The 27577-nt window shown below is 40.9% G+C and overlaps 1 protein-coding gene across 3 annotated transcripts; it reads right to left on the bottom strand.

The window, feature by feature from the left end:
• camkvb (CaM kinase-like vesicle-associated b) lies at positions 1–27577 on the bottom strand. 3 transcript variants are annotated; one of them, XM_086041579.1, is made up of 13 exons: positions 16810–17020; positions 16605–16668; positions 16438–16532; positions 6946–7053; positions 6291–6422; positions 5417–5491; positions 5143–5281; positions 4752–4872; positions 4575–4650; positions 4113–4249; positions 3924–4002; positions 3733–3820; positions 1–3111 (listed from the first exon to the last, which is right to left on the bottom strand). In XM_086041579.1, the coding sequence occupies exons 4-13, from the start codon at positions 7038–7040 to the stop codon at positions 2818–2820; spliced, it is 1236 nt and encodes a 411-aa protein (XP_085897705.1). In that variant the 5' UTR covers positions 7041–7053; positions 16438–16532; positions 16605–16668; positions 16810–17020; the 3' UTR covers positions 1–2817. The 3 variants fall into 3 exon arrangements, with proteins under 3 accessions (XP_085897705.1, XP_085897703.1, XP_085897704.1); XM_086041577.1 differs by lacking the exons at positions 16438–16532; positions 16605–16668; positions 16810–17020 and adding an exon at positions 27485–27577; XM_086041578.1 differs by lacking the exons at positions 16438–16532; positions 16605–16668 and having other exon boundaries at positions 16810–17019.

The following is a 27577-nucleotide window of genomic DNA, read 5'->3' on the forward strand; positions in this document are numbered from 1 at the left end:
TCAGATGAATTATATTTTATTACCACCAAAGTCATCAACTCAGTCAAGTAAAACGTTACAGAGCCCACAAATGCAAAATAGGACCTACAGGTGACCACTGGTCGTGGCAAACATCACAACCACAAAAATACACCTTTGGATGGGTGGCAAATGACCAGACGTGGAAAACTACTACAGTGAGAAGTGTAATGGGGAGAAAGCATTACTTTAAACAGTGTAACAGCGTTAAAAAAAAACAGTATTTACTGTATCTGTCATCCAAACAAACGGGATGGACTACATTACATCATCTAATCATACAAACATCGATGAAATTCTGAATAAACTTTTTATCAAAAACACCTTAAGAACTCGTAATGGAATCAGGTTAAGCGCGCACAGAGTGAATACTGTATGTTAAACTGTAGCAACAAATCCTTTTAGAATGTATGTTAATAAATCTTTAGACATGTCTAATTTTTATTGAAAATACATTTTTCACCATTAGTTCTATGCTGTGGACAATATTTTTACTGAAGACAAACTGCACTGTCTGTATGTGGCTGTTCGTGTTTCAGAGTGTTTGCTCAGGAGATCAACTTGGGAACATTGGCCTAAAAAACACATTTGCACACACACGTACACAGGATGAATAAACTTGCAAATATACAGGGGGCCGTCAGCAACAATTTTCCTTATTTAATCATTGGCACACCTGTTATGTAGTGTATTTAGACCACATTTAATCATATAAGATTTCGCTGACGGAATTTGAAAGGGATTATTTGCATTGTTTGGGCAGACAGTAACCAACGTCACCAATCAGTCTATTATTTCAATAACATCGAGCTTGCATCGATGCTGTAAATCCGATCTGTCCGCTCATGCCGCAGTTGGATTGGCATAGTTCCACATTTTAAGGGGCCTTATTCCAATCAGAGGATATTCAATTCAACGCGGTCGACATATCCGAATTGTGTCACTTGAACCGTGCAGTGTTAAGTCTTCCAATGAGTCCATGAGTCTTCAGCCTTAAGGGAGAGATAATATGCTATTTTGTTCCATACTCACACATGCACACAAATAAACAGTTTCCCAGTGACTTAGTAGACTTCCACAGACTTCCAACAACAATAAACATGGACAAGCTCAAGATGTGAACGGCAAGAATCACAGTTTCTGCAGCCTGTCAAGTATTGCTCAATTTTCTTCTGAACTCCTTCTGTGGTTCATAATTAATGCTCTAGGGTACCAGCGACAAGAATGGGTACACATTGAGATATTACTATTCATCAAGTAGATGTAAAGAAGTCAGCTCAATAAATGACTGCTCATGTTTTTCGAAAATGAATGTTCATAAAAATGAATGTTAACTTGCGTGCCATGAAAGACGTACGAGATCGGTTAATGCATGTGGCACAGGAGTAAATATATGGGCTCAGACTGAGATGTAGCAAAACAGTAACTCTTTGACAGATGGTTGGTTGTGATGTCATTAAGTCTATTGTGGTGGTCTTTAGCAAACAAAAGCTACAAATGAATTTAGATGCATAGAACTGCCATGAGATGAAGATGTGTCAAAAGACAAACGTGAACATAAAGTGAAGCACAAAATATAACTGCGCACAAAGGACACTCTTTAAAACGGTTTAAACACACCACGTGTCAAGTGTAAAGTCGGAGCCAGTGCATCTTGATCCACCGAGTGGCTGTAGAGTGAATATGAAAAGTCTACACACCCCTGTTCAGTGCCAAGAGAAATCATTTCAAAACTTTTCCCACCACTAATGTAACATATAAACTGTACAACTCAATCGGGGGGGGGAAAAAAGTCAAGAAGGCATGATAACTGAAATAAGAAAGGTGTGACTGGCTAATTCGTAACACATTCACATCCCAGTTACAAGTGGCTGCACACACTTTTGCAACCGCGTTATTTGAGTTATTTTTACTTCCCTCATTTTTTTAAATTGGCACAGGTTAGGTCACAATAATGGCGCAACCAGTTGTAATGGTTTTACCTTTAATTCAAATTTTTCCTACCACAGAAACCTAGAATGCGAACCGGGGGTGTGTCGGCTTTTTATGTCACTGTAAATGCAAAATGAACAGCAAATGGTGTGAACGCATGCTCTTTTAGCTACTTCTACAAAGTTCTCTATGTACAAAATGTTTAGACCTACAACTATGAGGTTCTTTCCTGAGCAGGAAGTAAGCAAAGGACCAAACGCTTTTGCTGTTCTGTGCTTGTGTGAGAGGTCACACCGGGGGCCAAATACTTGGCCATGTCAGCATTGTGTAACGCACAGTAACTGTTAGGTACTACTGTGGATGTGACAGCACAACCTCCCTCGTTAGGTACCGGCAGGTTACACAGAGTGATTTTCCACTCTAAACTTTTCTCTGATTTAAAGAGCAAATACTGGCAGACAGACATTTCCCAAGTCAGCTTTTAAAAAAAAAAAAAAAATCAACTTCTTAAATTCTTCTTGGCACTGCGAGACATCAGAAAGAAGTCTTTGTTAAGCCACAGCTTGACAGCAAATCTGTTCTTCCCCTTAAAACTCAAGTAAATATTTCATAGACTCTGTTGTACACTGGGGGCTCGTAAAAGAAGATGCATTTCATTTAAATAGAATGCTAATGCGATGCGGAGCACTCGGGAAAGGTAGCGCACAGCCTCCAGATGATAATAATGCCGCAAGTGAAAGAGAAGCAGAGTCAGTGTCACCATGCTAGCAGCTAATGTACAGTGGTGTGCAGGAGTTGGCGGGTCTGCAGAGGTCACAGCAGTACGGGCAATGGGGGTGGTGGTGTGTGTGTGGGGGGGGGGGTCGTCTAGCCCTGCCCATCCCCCTCATCAGTGCCTACATGGAGCGGAGCCACAGTATCTCCATTGCAGCCGGACGTGGGCTCCGCTTCCTGCGGCGGTGGCTCGGCCCCATCTACGACATCTACTGGCTTGCTTATCTCTGTGACCGCTTCGTGTGCCGTGACGGCAGCAGACGGCTCTGCGGCGGCCTCGGGGGCTGCGGGGTCCGTCGTGGCGCTGTCTGCTGGACTGGGGGCATTGGTGTTACTTTGCTCAGTTGCTCTCAGTCTCTTCATGATGGTGGTGACCCGCACGGCTTTCTGTGGGAGGAGAATTTGAAAAGCGGGCTAAAAATAAAATCGTTGAGCTCCATGCCTTCAGATGAGGATGGGCGCTTAGCCGCTCATGTGAAAAATAGTGAACATTTTTGTTTCTTTTTAACTCAAGCCATTGCTGTTACTTGGCGGCTGCCCGTGTCGCCCGCGTCATAAAAACGGCAAGAAACAGATTTGAACTCGACCGCTCAGAAGTGTGAGGCGGAAATGCTAACCTCTCAGCTACTGCGCCACCTATGAATGGAATGATTTTTTTTTAATTTTTTTTTGCCTTCAAAGAAAGAGAAATGGCCTTGAATTATTTTATCATCCATAATGTTCTTCAATATCAGGGTATTTGTGTTCGTCTGCTGCCACCTTTAAACTTGGTCATAAATCTCCGCCTCCATCCTAGCGCTATTGTACCATACCACGCTGCTTATTAGCAACCCAACAAATGTTTCAGACAGGGCTGTGATAGTTGTGAAAATCTTCCTCAATAGCCTTTCATAATAATTACTTGGTGGAATTCTGGCTAATGTCCGCTCAATAGTATTATTGTTATTTTTTTGTCAATATTCTAACCAATGTGCAGGAGCCATCTGGAATAGGACACGTGGGGCGTACCTTCCATTTGGCTCGAGCAAAGTTCTTCTCGATTTGTGCACATACATTTTCCTTGATGTTTTTATCTGACGCCGCACCGCCAGAGATCCTGTTTTTAAAAATACGGGGACAGAGAACACAGAAACCATCTGTTATTCATGTGCTCTGCTTGTGTTTACAAAGAATGATTCATGTGGTCTACACCAACCTACCATTCATGGTTTATAGCCTCCTGGGCTGTCAGTCTTTGGTCTTGATCCACCTCCATCAGACATGCAACCAGACTCTTAGCTGTCGGTTGGAAATGGGTGAAAACTTAAACAAAGGGTTTATTTTTCTGATGGATGTCACTTTTTATATTGGAATATGTTGTATGTTTTGTCTCTTCAGCATAAAAATACCTGAATCTGAGATCTCATCCCAGTATGGCGAGTCAAACTCATAATCGCCCGCAAGGATCTTTCGGAACAGGTTCTTGTCGTGATTTTCATAATCATCTTCGTCACTCTCATCATAGAAAGGAGGGTTGCCCGACAGTCTAGAGTCGCACGGAGCAAGACGTTTCAAAGGGTAAAAAAAATACGCAGTGTGCTTTGGTCTTCAAGGACACCACACTCTATAGCAGCAATAAAAACACAGATGCCATTTTTTTTCCCTCATCATATGTGCCGTCTGGGTTGATGTTAAAGATGAGTATGCGTGAGCAAATTTAAGCTTCACTCTGTAATGCAATACATGTATACATTTTTGAAAAATGATTTAGCCTAGTTTAGCGTTAATCGATATAATGCAGCACTCTAATTGCGCTTTTACTGTATCACGCACACATTGTCTCTCACAAAAAAATGAGCGCCATAACTCACAGAATGTACATTATGACACCCGTTGCCCAACAGTCCACAGGTCGACCATATCGCTGTCTGCCAACCACCTCTGGAGCTGCAGAGCAACAAAGACATTTGGATTAACACTTACTATTAAGTAAAATAACATTTCTTTGTACTGCCTTATTGGCGTCTTTATGTGCGTCAAAATCTCACCCAAATACTCTGGTGTCCCACAGGGGTCTTTGATTAATCCGTTCTCCAGCTTGGCAAGATGGAAGTCACTGATGACTATTTTAGAGTGCTTCAGGCGGTTGTAGTAAACCAAATTTTCCAACTATGCCCATAAGAAACAGTAAATGTGATAAACATGTTGTCAAGAACAATTCATAAGGCCCTCCCTAAAGTCGAGAAGAGTAATCATCTACTTTTCAGAACGGCTTTATTGTCTAACACAAAAATGGCTGTAAGCATTAAAAAAAATGAAACATCCTTTCATCCAGTTCATCAATTGGATATTGAAAGAAATGTGGTGGAGGTTTTCGGATGCTTTGAAGCGAATGAGTTCAATCTAGAGGAAAAGCTCTGGAAAAGAGTGGCATGTTACCTTTAGATTTCTGTGGACAATATGCAGGGAGTGGAGGTAAGCAACAGCTTCCAAGACCTGCCGCACCACATTGCTGGTATCCCGCTCTGAGTAATATCCTTGGTCCAGGATCCAGTCAAACACTTCTCTGCCTGTTGCACTGAGGGAGAAAAGGAAGTCCGTTATGATTTTATGATGCAGTATGTAGCACATCTGTGGAAGGTGTGTGTCCAGTACGCGATGAAGGAATTTGCTGGGACACAAACAAAACCTGTTTTACTTCCTTCAGACTTACAGCTCAAGAAAGAGGAAGTATTCCTTTTTAGTCTCAAAGACATCCACCAGCTGGAGAATATTGGGATGCTTCACCCTGAGGAGCACAACAGTCAGGATGAGAAACTCTGATCTTTTGTTGGTTATTTTCATCTTTCATTCATTTGGTGACAAATGAATATGCTAACATTTTACAAAAAAAACACAAACATATATAACCCATTTGGAGAAATTGTAAAGACAGACCACCAGTTTAATAATAATAATTATTATTATTATTTTGGAACCCACAAACAAAACCCTGTGAGAGAAACTTGATGAATTGAAAAGTCAAATGGAGTGATGGTGATTAGCAGTAAGCATGTGTTAGGAGCAGCAGCATGAAAAAGGGAAGCTTGTCAGGAGCCAAATTGTGGTTTTCCCCTACTGATTAACTCTATTACATTAAGACTTGAATGAGAGCCTCTTCTGTTCACTAATTGCATTTCCCAGCAATTATTCGCTGCCGTTGACAATAATAAACTGGCTAGTTCTTTCTTGCTGGCAATTAAACTGTAAATAAACTTGAGCAACTAGAGAGCTGGGGTTGGCGCGGAGGCTGAATGACACTGATTGTTATCGTAACGGTAAATAGATATGAACATTCAAAATATCAACGCCGCAAAAGCAACAACAGCAACGATACAGATTTTCCCCGCTCGCAACTGTATGCTCGGCTCGGGCAGTTGCAAACGTCATTTTTCCGCTTGGCCTTAAATGTACCACTCAGGCCAGCCAATCACAAACCTCATGAAGTGCTTGCCGTTGATTGACAGCTAAAGACAGCCAATGACAAATAGACAACATGCAGGACGTACTCAAAGAAATCTCATTGGAACTTAAATAAAGGAACTCACATCTTTAAAATGAGGATTTCATTCTTTGCAGCTTTGCGCACCTTCCTTCCATCCTTCTTCACAAACTTTTTGCATGTGTACATTCTCATCGTGTTTTTGTCCTTGGCCCTGAATATCTCGCAGAACTCCTCCCTGCAAGCAAGCATTTCAAGGAGATGCGTATATATGAATGAGGGGGGGCGGGGCAGTGGCACCGTTGAAGTTGAATGCCTCGAAAGTCACACAATTGGATTTTTATCCCCAAAATTTTAGGAGACATGATTTACCATGCATGACCTTGAAATAAATGTCTTGCACGAGTCTTCAGCCCATTGAGCATCGGGCGTCGAAGTACGACATAGCAAAACCAGTTGCTTGACTGGCAACCAGTTCAGGGAGACTGTTTTGGGAGAGATGAGCTTTTGCAAGTGATCACCGGTGTTGTGTTGAACTGCAAGGCTGCTTCGAGATTTGTCATTTGCGTTTCCAAAAAAATAAGTCAAGCAACTGGAGAAAAACTGTAAGATGCAAGTGTGTGACACTGAAACCGATTTATTACATTTGAATGATTTACTATGGCGGGACAAAATCCAAATAAAGCCAGTCAGAGCGCAAAGGTTCTACTTTATCCTTTAGGAATACAGAAAAGAAGTTTGTCGATATTTACAGCACTTACGATTTAACAATTTGACCCATGTCATACTTGTCCGTCACGTCTGAAGGACTGTGGTAATCCTTCTTTTCGCCAATTGTTAAACAGCCAAATGGCATAGCCACTCCTGACCTGTGGGGACAAACAGACAGAGACAGACAGAGAAAGAGGTGAATAAGCGGATCATATTCGATATCGCTGTCATGGCAATAACTTCTTAGGGTGCAGTAACACCTAGTTTATGATTTTGTGTCATATCGTCACAGACTTTCAGTAGGTGATGACTTGGCACAATGTGGTACCTTCTGTCACGTAGGAATCCTTGTCTAATAAATAGGTAGATGACTTATAATGCGATTTTAAGAACAAGGCTCAGCGCACAGTCGTTTGAGAAAAAAAATGTGCTCTCTGAACTGCCCTTTTTCATCCGAGGCATGAGCTTGTAAACTGTACTTGATGTGAGTGGGCGACCTTTGCTGGCTCTGCATCTCTTCGTGTCACTTTCACTATACGCTCCATGTGATAAATGCTTTGGCTCGGCAAAGTTTTGCAATGTTTCTGACATCCAACGCAAGGAAACAGAGAAAGTCCAGGGTAAGGTAATGTTATTCAACAGGATATATAACAATGCCCAGTATTTTTTCTTTTTTCTTTGGTGAAAACTTCATTTAGCCTCCGTTTCGGTCAAAGTCGGCAACGGCCGGATTCTCGGATGTCTCTAAGAAATGATCCAGTGATCGTCCTGTCACTAGTGTGGGGTTTGTTCAAGCGTGAATTGTTTTCCCTTCCCCGACCTGCTCGGAAAAGAGTCGAGGCCACCAATCAGAAATGTTCAACATTATTATTATTTGCCTTGTGTGTGGTTGACAACAGTTTTGAGCGAGCCACCTCTTTGCGCTGTTGCCAAAAGCAAAAATGTTAAACATCGCTATGTGTGTAGCATGCCTTGCGGCCAATGTCCATAAACTGTATTGTGAAAGGTTGTCTCGTGAAAAGAGAAGGTTCACAACCCCATTATGGCACCATTTGCACCGACCACTAGCGGCACCCTTTAAAGCATTATCGCCGCTCGTTCTGTCTGTTATCAACTCTATGGATTGATCGATCAATATCCGGCAGTGCTTTATTACTCAGTTTGCAAGCTGCCTTCCGCAGCAGACCCGAGTGGAGCATCTCAAATTTACGAGAGTTTAAATGGATTGTGATAAAGATGTTGGTTCTGTTTAGCAAGGACGGCTCCATCCGGGCAAGATTAGAAGAGCATATGAGGGATTTATACCTTACCATCAAGTTCACATGACTGAGTCAAAGCTTACCGTGAGGTTAACTGCAGCACTCTGTCAATACTTTTGAATAATTAGGGGGATTGCTCCACCTACTGCTGTGCTATAATAAGGAAGTACATCATCAGGAAATTGTTGATATCATTACTCCAATGTGAGTGATTACCCCCCAAAAAAATGCTCAGTGTAATGCTTCAACATCAGCAAGTTTTGCAAAACATTCATTTATTGTTTACTTTTCAAATCCATCCTTTTCTCCCGCCCGCCGCCCCAACACCGTCTTTCTGGCTCAGCAAATCACTGAACTGCTGACTAGTAGGAGCCACTGCTGATTTACTGAAGTGAAGTTAAACAGTGCTGAGCCTCAGCATTTACGAACCACATTTTACACAAACCTCCCTCCACGGGTAAGATGCAAAGCCGATCATTTCTACCAGTGTGTTCCAAAACAATAGAACGTCTTAACCACAAAAGGTCATAAAAGGTCAATTCCACCAAAGCAATCCTGACATACTGTAAGTGTGGTGTTGCACTGAAAGTTGACTTTTTACTTTAAAAAAATATGGTAAACAGAACGCCCAATTCCATCTACCCATCTAATATTTTATTCTGCTTATACTCTTCAGGGTTGTCTTAGAGGCAGAGGGAAAACAATTATTCACAGTGACACTTTGTGTAAAAAAAAAAAAAAAAAAAAAAAAAAAAAAAGGCCGCTCAAAACCTTACTGGACAAGAAGCGGCATCCTCCGTGATCATTGTACTGCCTTATTTATTCATTTTACATTCGACTCAGGAGCCTGTTGATATTAAAGTCTGTGTCTCGTAAGTGTTTGACTGCACTAATTAGAGCTGCACTAACCAGCAGCAGCAGAGGACAGGAGGGGGAAAAGACTCGGACGTCACATATGAAGTCAATGAAGAAATGGAAAGTGAAATAAATAAGCGGGCTGCATGGATCCAAATAAAGAGTGTGTGGTTTAAGAGTGGCCATGCATACACAGTTGATTGAATTATTAATAATGGTCTTCCTTACTACAGTGTGTTTCACTCAGCCCGCAGTTCATGTTGTACTCGTCTTGAGAATCTTTATATCCCGGAGCGCTTGCTTTTATAGTGTACAAGGAGCATAGACTTGGCAGCTCCAGCAAGAGTAGTAATAATTATCGAGCTTCTCCTTTTCACCCGTCTAATCCCACGATATCTTGCCGCCCATCTTATCTCTCGGATTCACAATTCTCGGGAATCTATTCGATTTCCCATTTATTTGCTAAGCATCGGCGAGAATTGGAGCCTGCGCAATGCCTTTTCATTTGAGGATCTTATTCATCTTCACTACGAAGTCTGAATTGGTCCCACAATAGTGTGGGCGGGGTGAGCAGTCCCTCTACTATTACATGTCTACTAACTACGTAATTTATTGCATGTCCTTTCCCTGCGGAAAGAGTGTGTGACAACTTGTGATGGTATAGTTGAATAAAAATACAAATAAAAACTGCAATCATGTGGGAGGAAATGGGGGTTGGGGACGTTGGATAGGGAGAATTTCTACATTTAGCTCACCGCAACCACATTTTCGCCATTACTTCCTGTTTGTATTCTCACGTTAAACATTGCAACGCTACTTAAGCCGCGGGATCAACAAACGCACGTGGTCTTTTGGAGACGTAGGTTGTGAGCCAATGTTGCGAGACTTGACTCCCTCCGTGGCGCTTGTGTGTACAGAAAAGTTAATTGCCCACATAAAATCAACATTACATGAAAGATCGCAACCTAAAGGCTTTTGCAAATAAAGCTGACGCGTTTTAAATGTCAAGCTCACGTTAATTGAGCGGATCCGTCAAATGCTGACTTTGCCAATTGTGAGTTGTAAATTTAACAGAGCACATTAAGGAAGCTGAGAAGCTGCAAATCAATAACGTTAAAAAATGTTGAATGAATTGAATTGCTTTATTACAGACTCAGAGTCCAGACGCAAACAAACCAGTTACAGAATATAAAACAAATATATACAAATATACACACAAATCAAGGTAAAAATAAATGAATAAATACAAATTTAAGATAAGACAAAATAGAATAAAAATACTAAGAAGCATCATATACGATAGCTTATTGTACCTGCGCTCCTTTGAATGTTTTTAAGTTGTTGCTTGGGGCGTACATAATCCTCACATTGCAAGATCTCGTGCTCAGGTTACTGACAGTGCAGCCCTGAGGTGAAGAGCAAATCTCTGCAAGTTTATACAGGGAAATAAATTACACGTTTGCTTGCAATATTGCAGCACCGATGCTACCAATTAGCATGCTAATCGGCATTCGGTATTAAGCATAATATAACGACTTCATCTAAAGACACCCAGACACCGCCGGCACTAAAATGCAGAGATGGGGGACTCGAGTCTTACGACTTGACTCGAGTCAGACTCGAGTTGCTATTTTTAGGACTCGTGACTTGCTTGCCAAACACGGGAACGACTTCACTTGACTTGGGACTTGGTATCTATAAGTCACTTCGACTTGGATCTCGTGACTCGACAAATCATCCTGTTTATAGTTTTAAATTTGCCATTGAACACAGTTTGCCTTTTTAAGAAGGAAAGCAAGAAAGAAAGAAAAAAAGAGTCTTTTTTTTTTCGCGCCAACCTGGCAACCCCGGCCAGTGTCACTTGTTGACGTTGACAAAAGTAGGATGGAAAAACGCAAGACACGACAATGACAACATCTAACTTTATTCATTCATTATTATTTTGATTCCTTTCTACTGAATACTAAGTACTTAAATGCCTATGCACACACAAAAAGAAAAGAATATGAATGGCTACCCATTCATATCCAGAGAATCCAATAAAGCCCCAAGGGGCAGACCGCCTCCTCATAGCCCTGACATCCTCTCGGTCAATAACTGCTATCAGACTCTAAACCGGGAATGTCAACTAGTCTTCACCGCGGGTCACATTTTACTTGCGCTTCCCCTCAGGGAGCCGCTTTCCAAATTTCAGCAGAGTGGAACAGCTGTGCTTGCGGGTCCGTTTTTGTGCAGGTAAACAATTGTTGGCCGCCTCATTGATGGCTTTCCAACCATCCGAGTCACAAAACCATGTGACTTCAGTGCTTGTGTGTAATATCGGCCCTGTCGCCATGGTAACACTGGTGAATTAGCAGCAAATGGCTCTTGCCACAGGAGACAACAAATTCTTTAGGAAAAAAAAAGAACTTTGCCTGCTGCTGTCCACTCATCCAGTCTTTATGTCCTACTGTGAGAACACAGCCAATAGAGGATTGTAAGTTGCTCTGCATATGGCCTTGAGAAACCCTGAAAAGTACATGGATCGTCCACGTGGACTCATCAAACAAAATAATCAGGTTGACTATTCCTACGAAACACAAACCTAAACTAGAGCTTTAAGCAGGTGTGAAGGATCCTCGTGGCAAAATTTTCATCTGAGAGGCTCAAAAGGTTGATTTTCACTTTCAACAAGATGAAACAGGAACTTGTTGGATAAATTCTAGTGCTATTAAATTGAAGTGTTGTTTAAATTCCCCTTGGAGATGGCTTTGAAACACCTCCAATAATTTGTTGGTATTCCGTTGTCATCGTGAATGATTTTTTTTTTTTTTTTTTAGCACAAAAGTGCTAACTAATAAAACGACTGTGAAATGATGAAATGCTCAACAACAGGACGACTTGCTAAAAAGGCTGTTTATCTATTTCATAACATGCTATTCTTCCTTTCGGGTTAAAGTGAATGTCTTTCAAAACAGTACATTGAAATTCTGTTTCCACTTACGCTCTAACTTGTTCTGTGACAACATTGGCTCAAATGAAATGCAACTCTGCGGGCACAATGGAGCCAATTTTAACGGACTGACTCATCGAAAACAAACAAGTGGTTGCAGCACAATGTGTGCGGAGAAAGGTGGACACATAACACTAAAAGCCCATGGGGTTGGTCCTCTGATGCATGCTTGGCCTTTCTCATATAAACTAATGGGGCTCCAAGAGCAGACTGACTACACTACAAAAAAAAAAAAAAAAAATCTTCTATCCACCACAAAGCTAGACTCAAGCTTCTTTTCCACCCACGTGAATGAGGGAATGTAATCTCAGAGGCCTTTCTCCAGTCAATAGTAGCAGTCTGCACCTAAATATACTTCCCTCTGGTTTTTCTGCCTCGTGTCAGCGATGATGCACTTGATCTGTTTTGTTGTAATGTGGTGTGCGGCGAACGCATAACATGCTGTGAGAACGAGCCGGGCGTAGCGGCGTCACGCCGGGGACATCGGAACATGTGACAGGAGGTCAGTATGGTGGGAGGTGTTGAGACTGTGACATGACCGCGGTGTGAATTATTGTCGCTAATGGAGCATCCAGTCCCACCGAGTTCTTTCCTGACGCTTGCACTTTGCTCATCATTTGCCACTAAAATGGAATGTCACAATGAGCTGGAAGTCTGGCAGGTCTGTGTTATTGATTTGATAGAACAGCTAATTGTATAATTGCATCAGCAGATCTGGTTGACATTGTTTACTAACATTGGACAAGGTATTCCTGCTTTAATTGCAGTCGCGAAAAACAACAGCTTGGCTATTTAGCTTCATGTAAAATCGTAATTGGTTCCTCTTCACACCTCGGTAGCTAATCTGACTATTCTGTGACTGTTGTTGGTTGCCTTGGTTACAAAATCCTTGAGTGTGGCATGGCAGTACTGTACTGTTTCTGCTGCATGCAATTGAAATGCATGGGGGTGGGTTCATGTTTTGTACGGCACAAATGTAGGGCGCACTTTTTTTTTTTTTTTTTAATCGTTGTTGTTTATGTCATGAAGGCGCAATGAACGATAAAACCATCGGGATTATTCCTCAATAATGTATAAAACTTATTCCCTGATCACTTTTTGTTTTTCACTGATGCATAATTGAAAGAGATCTCCGAAGCATGACCAATAAAAGTATCACAAAAGATAGTAAAATACCAGCATTCATTCATCTAATGAACAGCACTTGAGTTATAGACGATACTTATTGGTACAGCAGCACTGATTGAGGAGGGAAAAAATGGGCACAATGCTATAGGTGGATATAGATATTAGAAAGAAAAAGAAAGAAAGAAAGAAAGAAACAAAAAGTTTTCCCCTGGTGTTGGTGACCTCTCGCAGTCCAAAAAAAAACATAACAGATAAAGTATTGAAGAACAGGCACATGCTAACATAGCTTCTGTCCAATACTGACTTGCTAGTGACAAAAATAAAAAGACACTAATGATGTTTACATTTGCAATAGGCACATACACTTTAGCTTCTTTTATTAAGTGTGAAATGATCCTAAATTTTGGACATTCTCTTGCTCCGTGATTGCGTTTATTGTTCTGCAGTAACAGTCCGTGTGGAAAAATACTGCAAATAAAACCAGACCATTCTTAACTCAAATGTATTGAAAACAGCACCGTTTAGCTGCTCATTTTTCAATTGCGTCGACAGAATATCAACTTTTGAAAACAGGACTTTTTAAAAAAAAAAAAAAAATTAGGTAATTGTGTACCTAAACAACGAAAATGTGATCTTTTCCAAAATGGAGGACAGACCGAAGAATACACAAAGGCCAGCCAGAGTCACGCTGTCAAAACAGCAATGATCAGCGTAGAATGTCCGTCACTCGGTGAAACAAGACCAAGTCGACTGCAACTCCATTTTCATTAACAGTGAATTTACAGAGAAACATGCCTACACGTCTCAGCATGAATCAATGCCAAGGTGAAATATTAATCCATTTCCATTTAGAATTCCCCTTCAAATATTCTATTTGTGGATGATAGGCAGGATGGCCCTTTGAAGCTCCATGATGCCGCGAGTAACACTTCCACTATGGGTAAGATTTGCGGGCAGACAATCCCCTTTGCAGGATTGCTCGGCACTTACAACAAATGATACTTTAAGCAATTGAGATCCACTTGATAAATCAGTCTCAATTTGTTTGGAAGTACAATTTCTGTGTCAAGTAAAGATCAAGCAGTGAAGCGGGTAAACAATTCTTGATTGAGAGAATGATTCTTCCCTGCCAGTGCAAAGCGTGATGTGAAATTTCAAAGGGGGAAAAAAATACAGCGCCACTGGAATGAGTTGCAGCGCTCGTAATTTAAAACAGCGGTAATTTCCGCATTATAATATGCTTTTGGCTAAAGCTAAATTCCACATTGTTGAAATGTATTTCCTAGCTGAATGACGTTCATACGAATGGACACAAAGATGCATGACACGCAGAACAAATTAATGGAGAGTAACACCTAATAGCAAAACAGTGTGAGTAATTCAAACCCCGCCCCCTATTTTTTGCTATCATTGGTTAAAAGATTCATTTCCTGTAATGTCAAACTCATCTTACAACATGAGACGGAAAAAATCAATGGTTGACAAATGATTTGATTTTGATTCTGGAAAAAGTATTAGTCGCACATTAATATGCTGTGTTAGGATAAAAAGGGATACAAAAATGGACTGGCGCAACACACACTACAAAGTTTGGACATAAATATTTGACTAACCCGCTACATACAGTACATCTTGATGATTGGGACACAATTTGGGGCCATATTCCCCCCCCCCCCCCCCCATCTAATCAAAGTCAACAAAGGTCCAATTAGCAGATGTCTCTAAAGATTATTCTGATCAATCATCCAGTTGTTAAGAGTGCTTCCTCTTCCCGGAGATGTTCAGAAAGTGGTTGGAGATGACAATTCTTTTGGAACTTTTGATAATTCCTTCCACCTTATCTAAAGCCCAACTTCCCTCTGAAGAAAATGACGCTGCCACATGCTTCACTTCAAGTATGCACTTTTTATATCCAATGATTTTTTTTTTTTCCAGTGACATTCTGAAAGGCTGCACTTTCCACCAAGTTTCCAACAACTCTTAACAAGTATCTCTTTTTTTTTTTTTTCCTCCAAAAGTATCATGAAATGCCACATGAAATGCCTGTGTTACTATGTTGAAGTGTTTGCATTTTGTTGCATTCTATTGGGTCTATTTGTCACTCCAGCAAAGTAGGCTCATCAAAATAATAAACCACGACGTCACTTTGAAGGGTAAGACTTATTCTTTTTTATGAATAAACTAGTTCTAACGCTGGGGGCCAACATGGCATTTTAGCCGCAGTACTATTGCCCTTTTTGCTGCAATGTGTATTACGGCAGTGTTTTGATGTGAACATTCAGCCCTCAGTACTCACAGAGTGCCAATAGTTTGCAGCATGGTCTTGCACAAGACTCCTAATGGCCGAGGACTCACTAAGGTCCCATAATATGTTTAATCAGTACTGTTCGGATATATTACAAATGCATTCGGTATGGACAGGGATACACTTAAAGTATTTGAAACTAAGGTAGGGGGCGGGGGCACCTGTATGCTTAATACTGAAGGATACTGACTACTGTAAGGAACATGTTGAATGTATCTATTTTGGAAGAGGGAGAATCATTCTACTTTCACTGATAATAACCGCTTTAGCCTTCCTCTTTCACCATTATTTCTTTTTCAAGCGATGCATCATTTACAAAGACCCCCCCAACCCTCCCCATTTCCATGAGACGCTACCATGCCAGCAGCGCACAGAATCAAGAGCACTTGAAGCCGCTCTCCCCGGGGATATAATTTCATACAAATTGCGACAGACCATTTGGTAATCTTCTGCCTTTCCATCAGCAGCTGCTACAGCCATGGCCCACCTTGGGCCCACTGCATGTGTGGCCCTCTTATAGGGCTAAACAAATCATTACATTCAGCTCATTGGTAGCTCATCGGTGCCCCCGTATGACTCTCTCATCTTAGGGCTGTATGACACATGGATGAATAAATCCAAATGGAAATGTTCTCATTGTGTACTACTGTACACGTGTATGATAATTGCTTGTCCGACAAAGAACTATAGCTCGAAACACAAAACAGGGAGACTTGGATTTAAACTAAATATAAAGCATTGCCGATGCCATGGCTATAGTGTAAGGGAGTAAGTGTAAGAATATGTCCCCAAGCTAATATTCCGCCGTTGCAAAGAACATGAACGAGTCAGACAGATTAGTGTCAGTGTGGCACATGCAGGCACCGATAGTAAAAAAAAAAAGGAGAAAAAAAAAAAAAGTGTCATTTCCTGCATAGCGACTTTACTGCAATCTTCATGAACTCACATCTATTCAGAATAAAACGCATGATTTCTAAAAAGTACAAGAAAAAACTTAACATACTTATTCAAGTCACAATGACAGGTTGCGGCATCTGAAATGCATCATCAGCCCCAATGGACGGAAAAAGAGCATGTGGAGCCCCAGCCAGGTGCGCACTGAAAACAATCAAATACTCTAATGTGTTTAATCGAAACAATTTCTTATTAAATAAAATATATCGTATTTACCGTAAAGGTGAATAGGATTACGTTCTGCTCAGAGCGCAATGGCGTGCGTCCTCAACAAACTTGTCTGGGTGTTCAAAAAAAATAGTAATAATAATAATACATTTAAAATAAAATTAAAAACCGACATGGTAAAAGGAGACAATTGGCATTTCCACTGCGATTTTTTTAATTATACACAAAGGAAGGTAATTTGAAACCAACTTACCTGGACACCGAATTCCGTCTCGAAACGGTCTCGAGTTAAAAGTCGAGTTTTTCCTGCCAATGAACCTTTCTGTGCGCTAAATGTGTGTCAGGTGCGTTGAATGAAAGTTGTTCTCGAGCAAAAATGTGCTATAGTAATGTATAGTGCACCATCTGTTGTTCCGCGGAGCTGTCGAGCAGGGTGGAGGAGGAGGAGGAGGAGGGGAGACGAGGAGAAGTGCGTGCGTGCGTGCGCGCGCGCGCGCGCGCGCGTGCGTGAGTGCGTGTTCACATCGAGCACACGCAGGGCTACGTCACTTCAGTAACACTTACAGTACATTTGACTTTTATTTAGAAGCGCCATCATATTCATCACTGAATGTTCACATCCCTTTAAAGTTCACCATACATCAATTTTAACTGTATATAACATTGAATATGTTTTATTGTATTAATGATTCTATTGTGAACATCTATGTCACTGTGTTGACACGTTATTTGCATTCACTTTGGGCATCTGTGCATCCATCACTGTAAACGCAGTCGTATCACATATGGGTTGCTTGAATATGTTATACGAATATGCTCTTTAAAAATAATAATGATAATAAAAGATACTTCTCACTCGCACATCAGGTTCTTTTGACATGTGCACTAGCATGAGAACCTTTAAAAGACGATGATTTCCCTTCATCGTGAGAGAATGGATGGGTACACCAAGTGGAAAAAGAAGCGACCACAGATATTGAAATTTGATGTCACAATCCTATAGGTATTGTTATTGATTTGTTGTTTTGTTTCTCAAGCGACATCTCTGCCAAATCATTTTCTTCTGCACTGTCATATGACAAGGACATACCGTATTCTCTCATCCAAGCTGCTGCTTCCTCGCCCACATGTGCTCAAATCGGTTGAAGCCGGATTTTAATAAGCCCCTCAAATAACTCTGTGTCCACTAAAGAAACATTGCAGTGACACCTCCACTTTGGAATTACTTTTACATGGTTTTGCTTGAACTCCGCTTATTTTACAAGAAATTATAAAACAAAAAATAAATGCACTTTCATTTCTACGTTCAAAATTTACAAAAATAAAGTTGTATTATTTGGTATTATTATTATTTAAATTTATTGAATACCAAGGTTAAATGTTTACTTTGTCTCATCAGGCAACAAATTAATGGTGATCCAATATATTTCTTGCTCCAATATCCTATTTTTCTTTTTCCGGGAAAGACAGAATAGTTTATCCATTTCAAGGTCCTCACATTGATAAGAATCTCACAGTGGTATGACTATTGGATTATTTTCTCAAACATATGCTGGGGTGATGTTTGACAAATTTGCCTACATGTTTTATCTTTATTCTGCCAACAGACTGTCGGTGACAGCCCATTTTCCATTTATAAAAGACAATTATTTTGGTCAAATGTCGGCTTCAAATGAGCTTAAAGAATTAATGACGGTTACATCTTGAAATATAAGACCGATGACACTGGTGTGTCTGGGTGTTGAATTTATGAACTTATTAAAATGTTGTTTCTGTTACCTTTGAAAATGCTCTCGGATTCTTTGAACTCCCATTTCTGTCTATTCAAACTAGAAGGTTGTTGAAAGCAAAGGAATGAGAAATTAGCCACTGCGTGATTTGGGGGGCTTCCATTAAACAAGATTTGCGCCACTTGATGAACTTCACAGATGAGCTAATTGTTATCCTGCTTGATGGCATCTGTTGAAATGAAATTGGAAAATGATGCTGACATTTTTAAAGTGATTGAGTCCCCAAAGTCATTTCTTTCCCTTTGGTAAAGTGAGCTTACAGCTCACTGAAGGATCCATTGTGACACATTGGAGGGGAAGTTATCATTATTGGAAATTGCACAGTACAAAAGGAAAATAGACTTTATAACATTTTAAACATGCTGAATTATTGTAATCCAATATTCGTTGATTGATTGTTGATGATTATATCGCCGTGGTAATGAAGCAAAGCAGCCATTTCTTTTTTCTCTTTCGTTTTTTTTTTTTTTGTTAGTACACAATAGACACGTCTGTTATTTCTCAGTTCTGGCACAAAGGTGACATCTGGTAATCGTTAGGGAGAGATGCAAAGTTTCTGATTCCAAAGTTCACTTCCTTCCAGTCATATGTGAACGTGGTTTTTTTTTTATCCTCTGGGTTCAGCGAGAAGAGTATCATTCAGGCCACAGTGGCTCTCAACTAATTATTGGAGACACCCTGTCGTCCTGCCGCTGCTCTCTGCCACTGTTTCTCTCGCAAGCCTTGTACTTCCAGTCAAAGCGACCCGCTGTTTCCTCCGCATGTGCCTGATATCACAACAGCAGCCGTGGCCTTGTAGTATCACGGCGTTCATGCCGGAGTTGCTATAGCAACGGGCGATCGGAAGCTTTATTTCTCTTTTTGTGTGCATATTGAGGCGATGAGGAGGGAAATACGATTGTGTCATTTGCATCCGTACCATGTCCCAACGCCAGTCGGGCAATGCGGATCAACCTGTTATTATTCGTCACGTACGGAAATGTACAGAAACTCTAAAAGTGACGTAATGACTCCAATATATGCCTCGCTGTTGGTATCCAACCATGACTGATGTTTCCTCTGGCAGAATAAGTGCAGCATGGCAGCATCCCCCGCCTCAAACAAGCTCTCCAACAGGATGTGAAATCACAAAGGGCACAGCATGATGCGATATCCCCCCTTCAGAGGGGATACTGCATACTGACACTTTAGTAACTCTTTGAAAGGTCACAGCCAAAGGCAACAAGCAACTGTGACAATCATTTTGCCGGATAAAGGCGGCAACATAAATATGCGCGTTGCAGGTGATTCACTTACGGCTATGATACGGTCAAACGCGAAGGCTTCTGCGATCCGATCAGAAAAGCGGTTCTACTTTTAGCAAATTGCTCTCCTTTGTATAAAATTCACTTGTGAGGCCGTCGCCGTCGTGTCTACGTAATGTCGATCATAAATGGCATTGCTTTCTTTTTTTCATTTACATTACACAGTATTACATTGACTTGATAGCACCAAAGGAGAAGTATCCTTATTGAGCGGTGAGATGCGTGCGCCAAGTTAAAGACGAAACGAACTCATACCTGTCCGCGGTGACACGCAAGAGAGATGCCGAGAGTCGATTCATATCAAACACGGCCTTAAAAATAAAACACAGCTCACTTTACATGTAAATTCCTGCTTCCGCTGTTAGCGATATAGCACCATACCATTTGCAAACCATGACAAAGTTGAAGCTAGATTGAGTTATGGAGTTAATGCTGCCCTGTGATTGGCTGGCAACCCATCCAGGGCGTACTTGGCCAGAGTCAGCTGGGATGGGCTCCAGCTCACACGTGACCCTAAAAGTGTGAATGGGTGGGTGGGATTATAATCTTAAAATTTCTATAAATATGATGTCGGACATGCAGTATGCTTGCATTTGACATTAATCGCACTTGCTCTTTTTGTTTTTGAGAAAATTCAGGCTCATTGTGTCCAAACTTCCAACCTTTAAAGTGTTCGACTTTGGAGGTTCCACTATATATACACTATATTCATTATAGCACACCAGCATAAAGTGTCCTCTGAGCCTTGCAGACTGTCTGCTCAAAATTGGGCAAATCTCAAGAGGGTATTAGAGACCGCAACAAAGCATAAACTTCCCTGTTTGTGGTGAGATGCTTATAAAGTTTTCGAAGGCAGTATCAGTATATCTTCAAAGCGTCCATTTGCAGCAAATCTGTGAAACTGCTCCCAGAGTAAGTAGAGAAATAAATCTTTTTGGGTGATATGATATCCTTGTGTTATTATTAGGGCCAAGCACAAAGTGCTGTGAAGGTCCCATTTTTATTTATTTATTTTTTTAACATCCACTCTTTCACGTATTAAAAAACCTCCCATAATTTGATAGAAGCATACATATCATCAAATAAATAAACCGATTTTTGGCGTTTTGAATGTAGCACTCCAGAATTGTGTCTTGCACACCGTGGGAAGTGAAAAAAAAAAACATCAAACCCCTTTTTTTTTGTTGTTGTTGTTGGATATGCTTTCTCATACATTTTAAACAACCTAGAAAACGCATTTTAACTTGGTGAAAGCATTGTGTGAATAATGAAATGGCAAGCTAATTAATAGGAGTGTCCCTACTGTTTATCAGGTAAGTGTGTCTGCGCTGGGCCTTGGGATGTTTCCAGTGCAGGCATTCGGCCAAGCGAAAGGGCTGTCCAACGTTTAGATGTCTTCATGCTTGGTTATTTATGGCAACCATTGTTTATCAATACTTGCCAGGACTAGCTGTGCTAATTCTGTCCCTCCTAAGATAAACACGATACGATATTGTTTTTGTCAAACGCATGGAAACCTTCATTAACATTAAACCAATGAAGATAAAGTACCCACAAAGTGACCCTTGAAACTTCGACCGAATGCATCATCTATGATGATGAGGGACGCGCTTTGAACAGTGTCCTGCAAAATGTGCTGAGCTACAGTAAAAGTCACCAGCAGCTTGCCATGCCGGGCTCTTCAGGTCCATCTGTCAGACTGACATCACACCAATGGATCGGACATGCACCAACGTTGTTATTGTCCTGGTGTGCAGGAGGAAGCCTGTGCCAAAAGCAGACTTAGCAGCCTGAAACAAAAAGCGACCAAAAAAAAAAAAAAAATTGCTCAAATTTAAATTTACTACAAACCTAGCCTGGCGTCCTTCACGGGATGTGTTCTTGTGAAAACAACTGGTTTGTAAGGAGATCTTGGTGATGATTCCTGCGCACGGTATCCATCTGCGAGGCCCACAGCAAAAAGCAGGTCACCCATGTGGTAACGGCTGCTCCTTATATTGCCGTGCTCCTCATACACAGCTCCAGGCAGGAGAAGCATGTGTCAAAGGGACTTCACGACTGCATGCTTTCATCCATCAGTTGTTTCCCACCAAAGAGGAGACCGCAAATTATCCTCCGGTCTCTAAGGTTGAGCTTTCGCTGAAGTTTTCCTCGAGCTTGATTTGGCTCTCGCAGCTGTGGACCCATTTAGCATCATGTCCACGTGTGTGTTAGTTTCTCTTTCTGCTTGGGGAGTTGAGAGATAACGGTGGAACATGAGATGGAGGATGTAGATGTGTAAGCCTCTCGGATTTACATTACACAGTTCAAGTGATTCTATTGAAAAAAAAAAAAAAAAAAATTTGAAAAAGTCTTCCATGAGACTCAATGCAGTAGGTTATGTAAGCGTGGAGAGAAAGAAAAAGCTGGAATTGATTATCCTTAGATTGATATCAGAAAAGCCGATATACGGTAACTGTAATATCTGCCAAGGCAATAAACCAACTGATCGGATACATCCTGCCAAAAAGAGCCGTGTGGCGTTAAATGTTGTATTCGGATACACATACGCAACAACAGTGACTCAAAAACATGCACAGCAAATCCAAACTAGTCATAACCCTAACCCCAAATTTAGACCAGGGATGGGCAATTGGTGGCCCAAGTAGTGGCTAGTGAGTGGCCCTTGATTAATTTTTAAAAAAATACAAAAAAATATATAGCCTACTTGTGGTTCAGCATTCGTAGATTCACAGATTTTTCTTCAATCAATTCCAAAAAATTTATAAAATGCATTTCATTTTTGGTGGGATATGCATATTGGAGGTTTTTTGAATAATTTTGAGGAGGGTTTACAAAATATATATGTATGTATGTATTAATCAATTCATTTATTTTGCCCAGTTTTCCAATTTTTTTTTTTTCAATGGGCAACAATCATACACCGATTTTCGCTATTCATGGGCAGGCACTTATTTTCTCCATTATAATTATTTTTTTTGGCATACATCTGGTTAGGAAGTGTATTTTCCTACACGTCAACCCCCCAAAAAAGTAGCACTGATGAAAAATGGTGGGCCCTCATTTAAATTGCTCATCCCTTGCAAAGATCATTTTTAAAAAGTCTCAATATAACATTGAAGGTGCACAGACAAAGGAAAACCAAAGGAAAATGATTGCCGACAGTAGCCAGCGGAGATTGCCTTAATTAAATCAGACTGAGGGGTCCTGGTTCATACTTTTTGAAAACACATCCATTCCTCGTACCATTTATTTGTAGGGAGTGAAAACAAAAACCTTCCATTTTGCGATCAGCAGATTCTCCCCAATCAGGCAGTGATTATGGCAGAGCAGGACGCCATATGTCAACTCTGCATTCAGTCCACACATGCATTCACATGACCACACTCTCCATGTGAGTTGGCTGACAGAAATGCATACACAGGCCACAACATTAGGAACACTTACGCAATGACATATGTAATGATCATTACAAATCTACTCTACTGTCAATCCAGATGTTCTAATTGACATGATGATGATGATGATGATGATGATGATGATAATGCAGTTTGCACTATTGTTATTATTATTATAATTATTTTTTTTTTTTTAAATGAAGACATTTCTGATTTTACAAATGCTCTTTGTGCTTGCGTCAGTTTACCGTTACTTCTGATATTTTGGCTCCCCCATTCTAAAAACAATCATGGGAGGTAAAATGACCAATCTACATAAATCACCTCTACATGTGTGTAAATGTGAGTGTAAATATAAATGGATGTCCTGTCCTGTCCTGTGATTGACTTCCGACCAGTCCAGGGTACCCCTCCTCTCACCAGAAATCAGCGGATCATCCGTGAGCCACGACCCGTGAAAATTACGATTACATAGAACTATGCTTAGTCCGACTATTTTTTTTAAGTTTCCCGTCTATCGTCTTACAATTTATGAAGTGGTAAATTAAAAACGTAATTTAAAACAACTACATAAAAAAAATTATATATATATATATATATATATATATATATATATATATATACATATATATATATATATATATATATATATATTTAAACTTCCTGGAAACTTCCTATTGAAACCTTGTAATATGGGACTATCCGACTAATACTTGCTGGCATATGAAGAGAGTTTCATGAATTACATAACTTTTTGATGAACTCCACTTGGTAAAAATGTATTTGCAGGTTTTTATGGAGATGACGCATCATTCAAAAATGGAATCCATTGATTGCAGATAAACTAATGTAACCATGGTAACCCGGTGAACAGCATCCAGCTTGATGGCAGGCTGTTGATGCGGTAACTGAGGCAGCCTGGTTGTGTAATCCTATAAGCCTTGACACTCGTATTCATGTGGCACACTTTACCTCTTCACACCTGGTGAGATGTGACTAAGTAAATGCGGCTGAAGAATATAATGGGGAAAAAATCCTTTATTGGAGACAAGTAGAGAAGCAAAGAAAATGTACTAAGAAAGAAATGTTGTTCTACTTACTGAGTCTAATTGCCATATTGGTTACGTGATGAATAAATGTGTGAATGATGGATGTGGTAATAATAAATGGATGCATGTGTGTGTGTGTGTGTGTGTGTGTCTTATGAGCTGATGGCAGTGGTGGGTGGGTGCTGGGTGCGAAGAGATAGCATGGTTGCCACTTTAACATGCAGCGTTTTGTCGCTCATACTTTGCCGTTCCCCCATTGGTGGAAAATCTGATTTCCCCTCTCGCGCCATCTTTTCTTGTTAGGAAAACGACACGGATTCATAGTTCCGACGTCAAATTTGACGTTTTCCGTTAACGATGCATTTGTACGACGATAGATGTGCTCCGCTCAGAGGCTTCAAAGCACATGAAGCACTTTTAAAATCATTTGTCCATTCACAAAATGAGGATTTTTATCTTGATTTCAAAATTGCTAAATGGTAGGACTCTACTAAGATTCCTTCCATTTGTGTATTGTTGAAGGTATAGAGAACATGGTATTTTTTTTTCCCCCCTGCTCGGAACGCGATGTCTTTTGCATCCGCCCCTCCGATTTAAATGATCGAAAATAACGCTTCCTCAATTAATGATGCGCCTGTGGGAAAAACACTTCCTTCATCAGTCATAAATATTGCAATGATAAGCTCGTGGTATCAACACGCGTTGTGTGCCACTGGTCATTCCACGATCGGCGCTTTCACCGGCTGATCGTCTTGCAACAGCCGATGTGTCGACTTAGCAGCAAATGTTCTTTCCCCAGGAAGTGTTTTGGCTGTCAAGCATCAGTGACGGAATAGCAACAGAAAGAGTTAATAGGTGAATGCAGTCACAGGGAAGAGTGAGCCAAAACGATTCCCACATGCAGAGTGAGATTATTGCTGACATCTTGTCTTTAGCCTCCCACGGTGCCTGGCGAGTGCGTTTAAAACGCTATCTCTGGTGAAAACGCACAGAATCTTCGGCATGATTGTCGGATCTCAGCATGCATGTTCCCTGAAGTGGTGACCTTATTTTGACTCCTTGTTTATACTTAAGCACAATATGCTTTCATGGATGATCAGTGGGTGAGTGTGTGTGTGCGCGCGCGTTTGCATGTGTGTCCACAAATTCTGTCGCTGATGATATATCAAATGACCAGGGAAATAAAATCTTACAAATACGTCCTCTTGAGTTCAAAGTAAAACACAGCTGGACTCCTGGATTTTGCCGGTACAAATTCACGCGTAAACAAGAAAGCAGGAGCAATCCCTTATTATAGCCGCGTAGAGATGAGCCAAATGGAATTTTTAAGTGAACAAGCATCTTTTCATTCTCCATCCACCTCACAATGCCTGCTGGGAATGGATTTTTTTTTTTCTATCTATGATTGCGCAGCTTACAGAAGCAGTGCCCTGTGCTGAGGTGAAGTGTCAGCACTCCAACAATAAACCTTTATTGGTCAGTTAATCCCAAGCACATTGAGTTGAGATGTCGGCAGGAAGCATCCCACCGGCCTCCGATGCCAAAGGGACTACCCCTTACTTAGTATGCATAATGCAATATACTATAAGAGATAGAAATGCTATGCTTTCAAAATATATTGGAAGGTAAAAAAACACACCAACTAGGGTAGCGTACACTGTATGCACCCATATGGTTTGTACTAAAAGCGTATAGTGTGTATTAATTAATTTAAACAGCACAGACTTATAAAAAATTTGAATCGGTATGTTTCCTTTTCCCGATGTATGTCTTTGAATTGCTTGTAATTTTTTTTTTTTTTCTTAAAAAGCAACAGCTACGTCATATGAGGTTTCAATCAGCCTTTCAGCCTTGTCAAGCGAAACTCTCTTGAGGTAGCATGAAATGCAAAACGGCTCAGAAATACCCGTGTTTGCGCAAGTCACTCACTCCCTACAGAGAGCCTCCAGGAATCAAACTTACTGGGAATAAAGCCACAGCACAGTGACGTGCAAAGCACAGCGGATGCTTGAGGCAACCCAAAGATTTTGATACCCCCCCCCCCTGAAAAATCATTTGGTAATGGGGTCGGGGGGTATAGATGAATTTTTTCTAAACATGAGCACCGCCGGAGCTAGAGGGAGGGCCACTGGCCCGCCCCTGAAATTTGTTTGGACCCCCCCCCCAGGTGCTGGACCAGGTAATTGACTTTTGGGTATTTTACGATTTTTTTCTGGGAATTTTTGTCACATTTACCCCATGCCCCATACTGAACATATAATGATTTTTTTATCAGCGTTTCCTGAAGATTTTTTGGGGTCTGTAAAAAAAATATATATTTTGTTGTGCGGATCGCTGAGACATACTCCCGCCCCCCCAGCCCCCCCCCAGGAAAAAATGTGTAACTCTGCCGGTGAACATACGACATCTACTGCATTTCTCCGAGTCAAACCTGCAACATCGTAAATTGTGGCTCCCTGGGAGGGTGGATATTCAGCATCATGGCGTATAACCACTTTGGAATCATCAGTATTGTTGTGTTGGTATTATGACCCAGTTTGTCTCTGGCTTTGTGCCCACTGGACACAAGCGATGTTTATCCTTCCGGCTGCCCAGCTGCAATGACTGGAACTGGTAGACAATCTGCTCTCCCCAAACATATTTTTGGTTAAAGCACAGATCACATTTTGTTTATTCTCTGTCTCACATGCAATTGTGTGGACAAATATACACACAGTCTGTATTCCAATGTTTCACTGCGACGCGTGGACCACAAGGGTCCAAACCACAGACGCCGGTCAGTGACTTTTTCATGATGCACTTGATGAGATCACACAGTATACTTTGAGAATACGTTCTTGATTGCCTTATGGCGTATGGCCGTGTGTGTTGTACTGCGGTGTCGCTTAGCAACACTTTAAGTCAATGTAGAATGCAGTTGGAAAAATGTACCATTAGCACACAGTCGTTGTATTCACTTTACTGGACGCAACACCTTACCTGGCTAAATAAAGGTACGCTAGATGAGTAAAATCATATCTATCTAACCGACCGGTCCGTTTATCCGTCGTAAAGTAAATTCTAACCCGGCACCACCGCCCAAAGGCCTCGCAGATCTGTGGCTGATTTGATAAAGTGAAATATTTATAAAATAATGAATATTGATGAAGCAAGACAAAGCTCAGTCAAACCAAATCAGTGATTATATTCCATTCATTATTCTTTAACCTTTGAATTTGATGATTTAACCACACCATATTTATCTTTTCAAATGCCAGCAACCTACCAAGCTGAACAAACACACAAATGTCAGCCGCACGAGGTTCCCTTTGAAGTCACACATAATGGCAGAAGTTGAAAGATGTGTGTGTGTACCATTCTCGCAAAAAAAAAAAAAAAAACACTTACTTGTCGAGAAGCCCGTATTTCATCTGGAGTTGTGGCTTTTCCTTTGCAGCCCGAATAGTCTTCCTTGTGGCTGAAATCTTTGTTGAGCGCGGC

The sequence above is a fragment of the Filicampus tigris genome, chromosome 9 (assembly GCF_054856515.1).
Source record: "Filicampus tigris isolate MCC_2025a chromosome 9, RoL_Ftig_1.0, whole genome shotgun sequence".
NCBI classification, from domain to species: Eukaryota; Metazoa; Chordata; class Actinopteri; order Syngnathiformes; family Syngnathidae; genus Filicampus; species Filicampus tigris.

Bases quoted from the DNA above. Each gene is read 5' to 3' on its own strand.
- camkvb (XM_086041577.1), bottom strand. From the start codon at position 27,507: ATGAAATACGGGCTTCTCGACAA. The intron at 5,282-5,416 runs GTAAGTCTGAAG...TTTCTCCCTCAG, and splicing joins TACTTCCTCTTTCTTGAGCT to TGCAACAGGCAGAGAAGTGT. The intron at 4,651-4,751 runs GTGAGATTTTGA...GTTGCTCTGCAG, and splicing joins TGGGACACCAGAGTATTTGG to CTCCAGAGGTGGTTGGCAGA.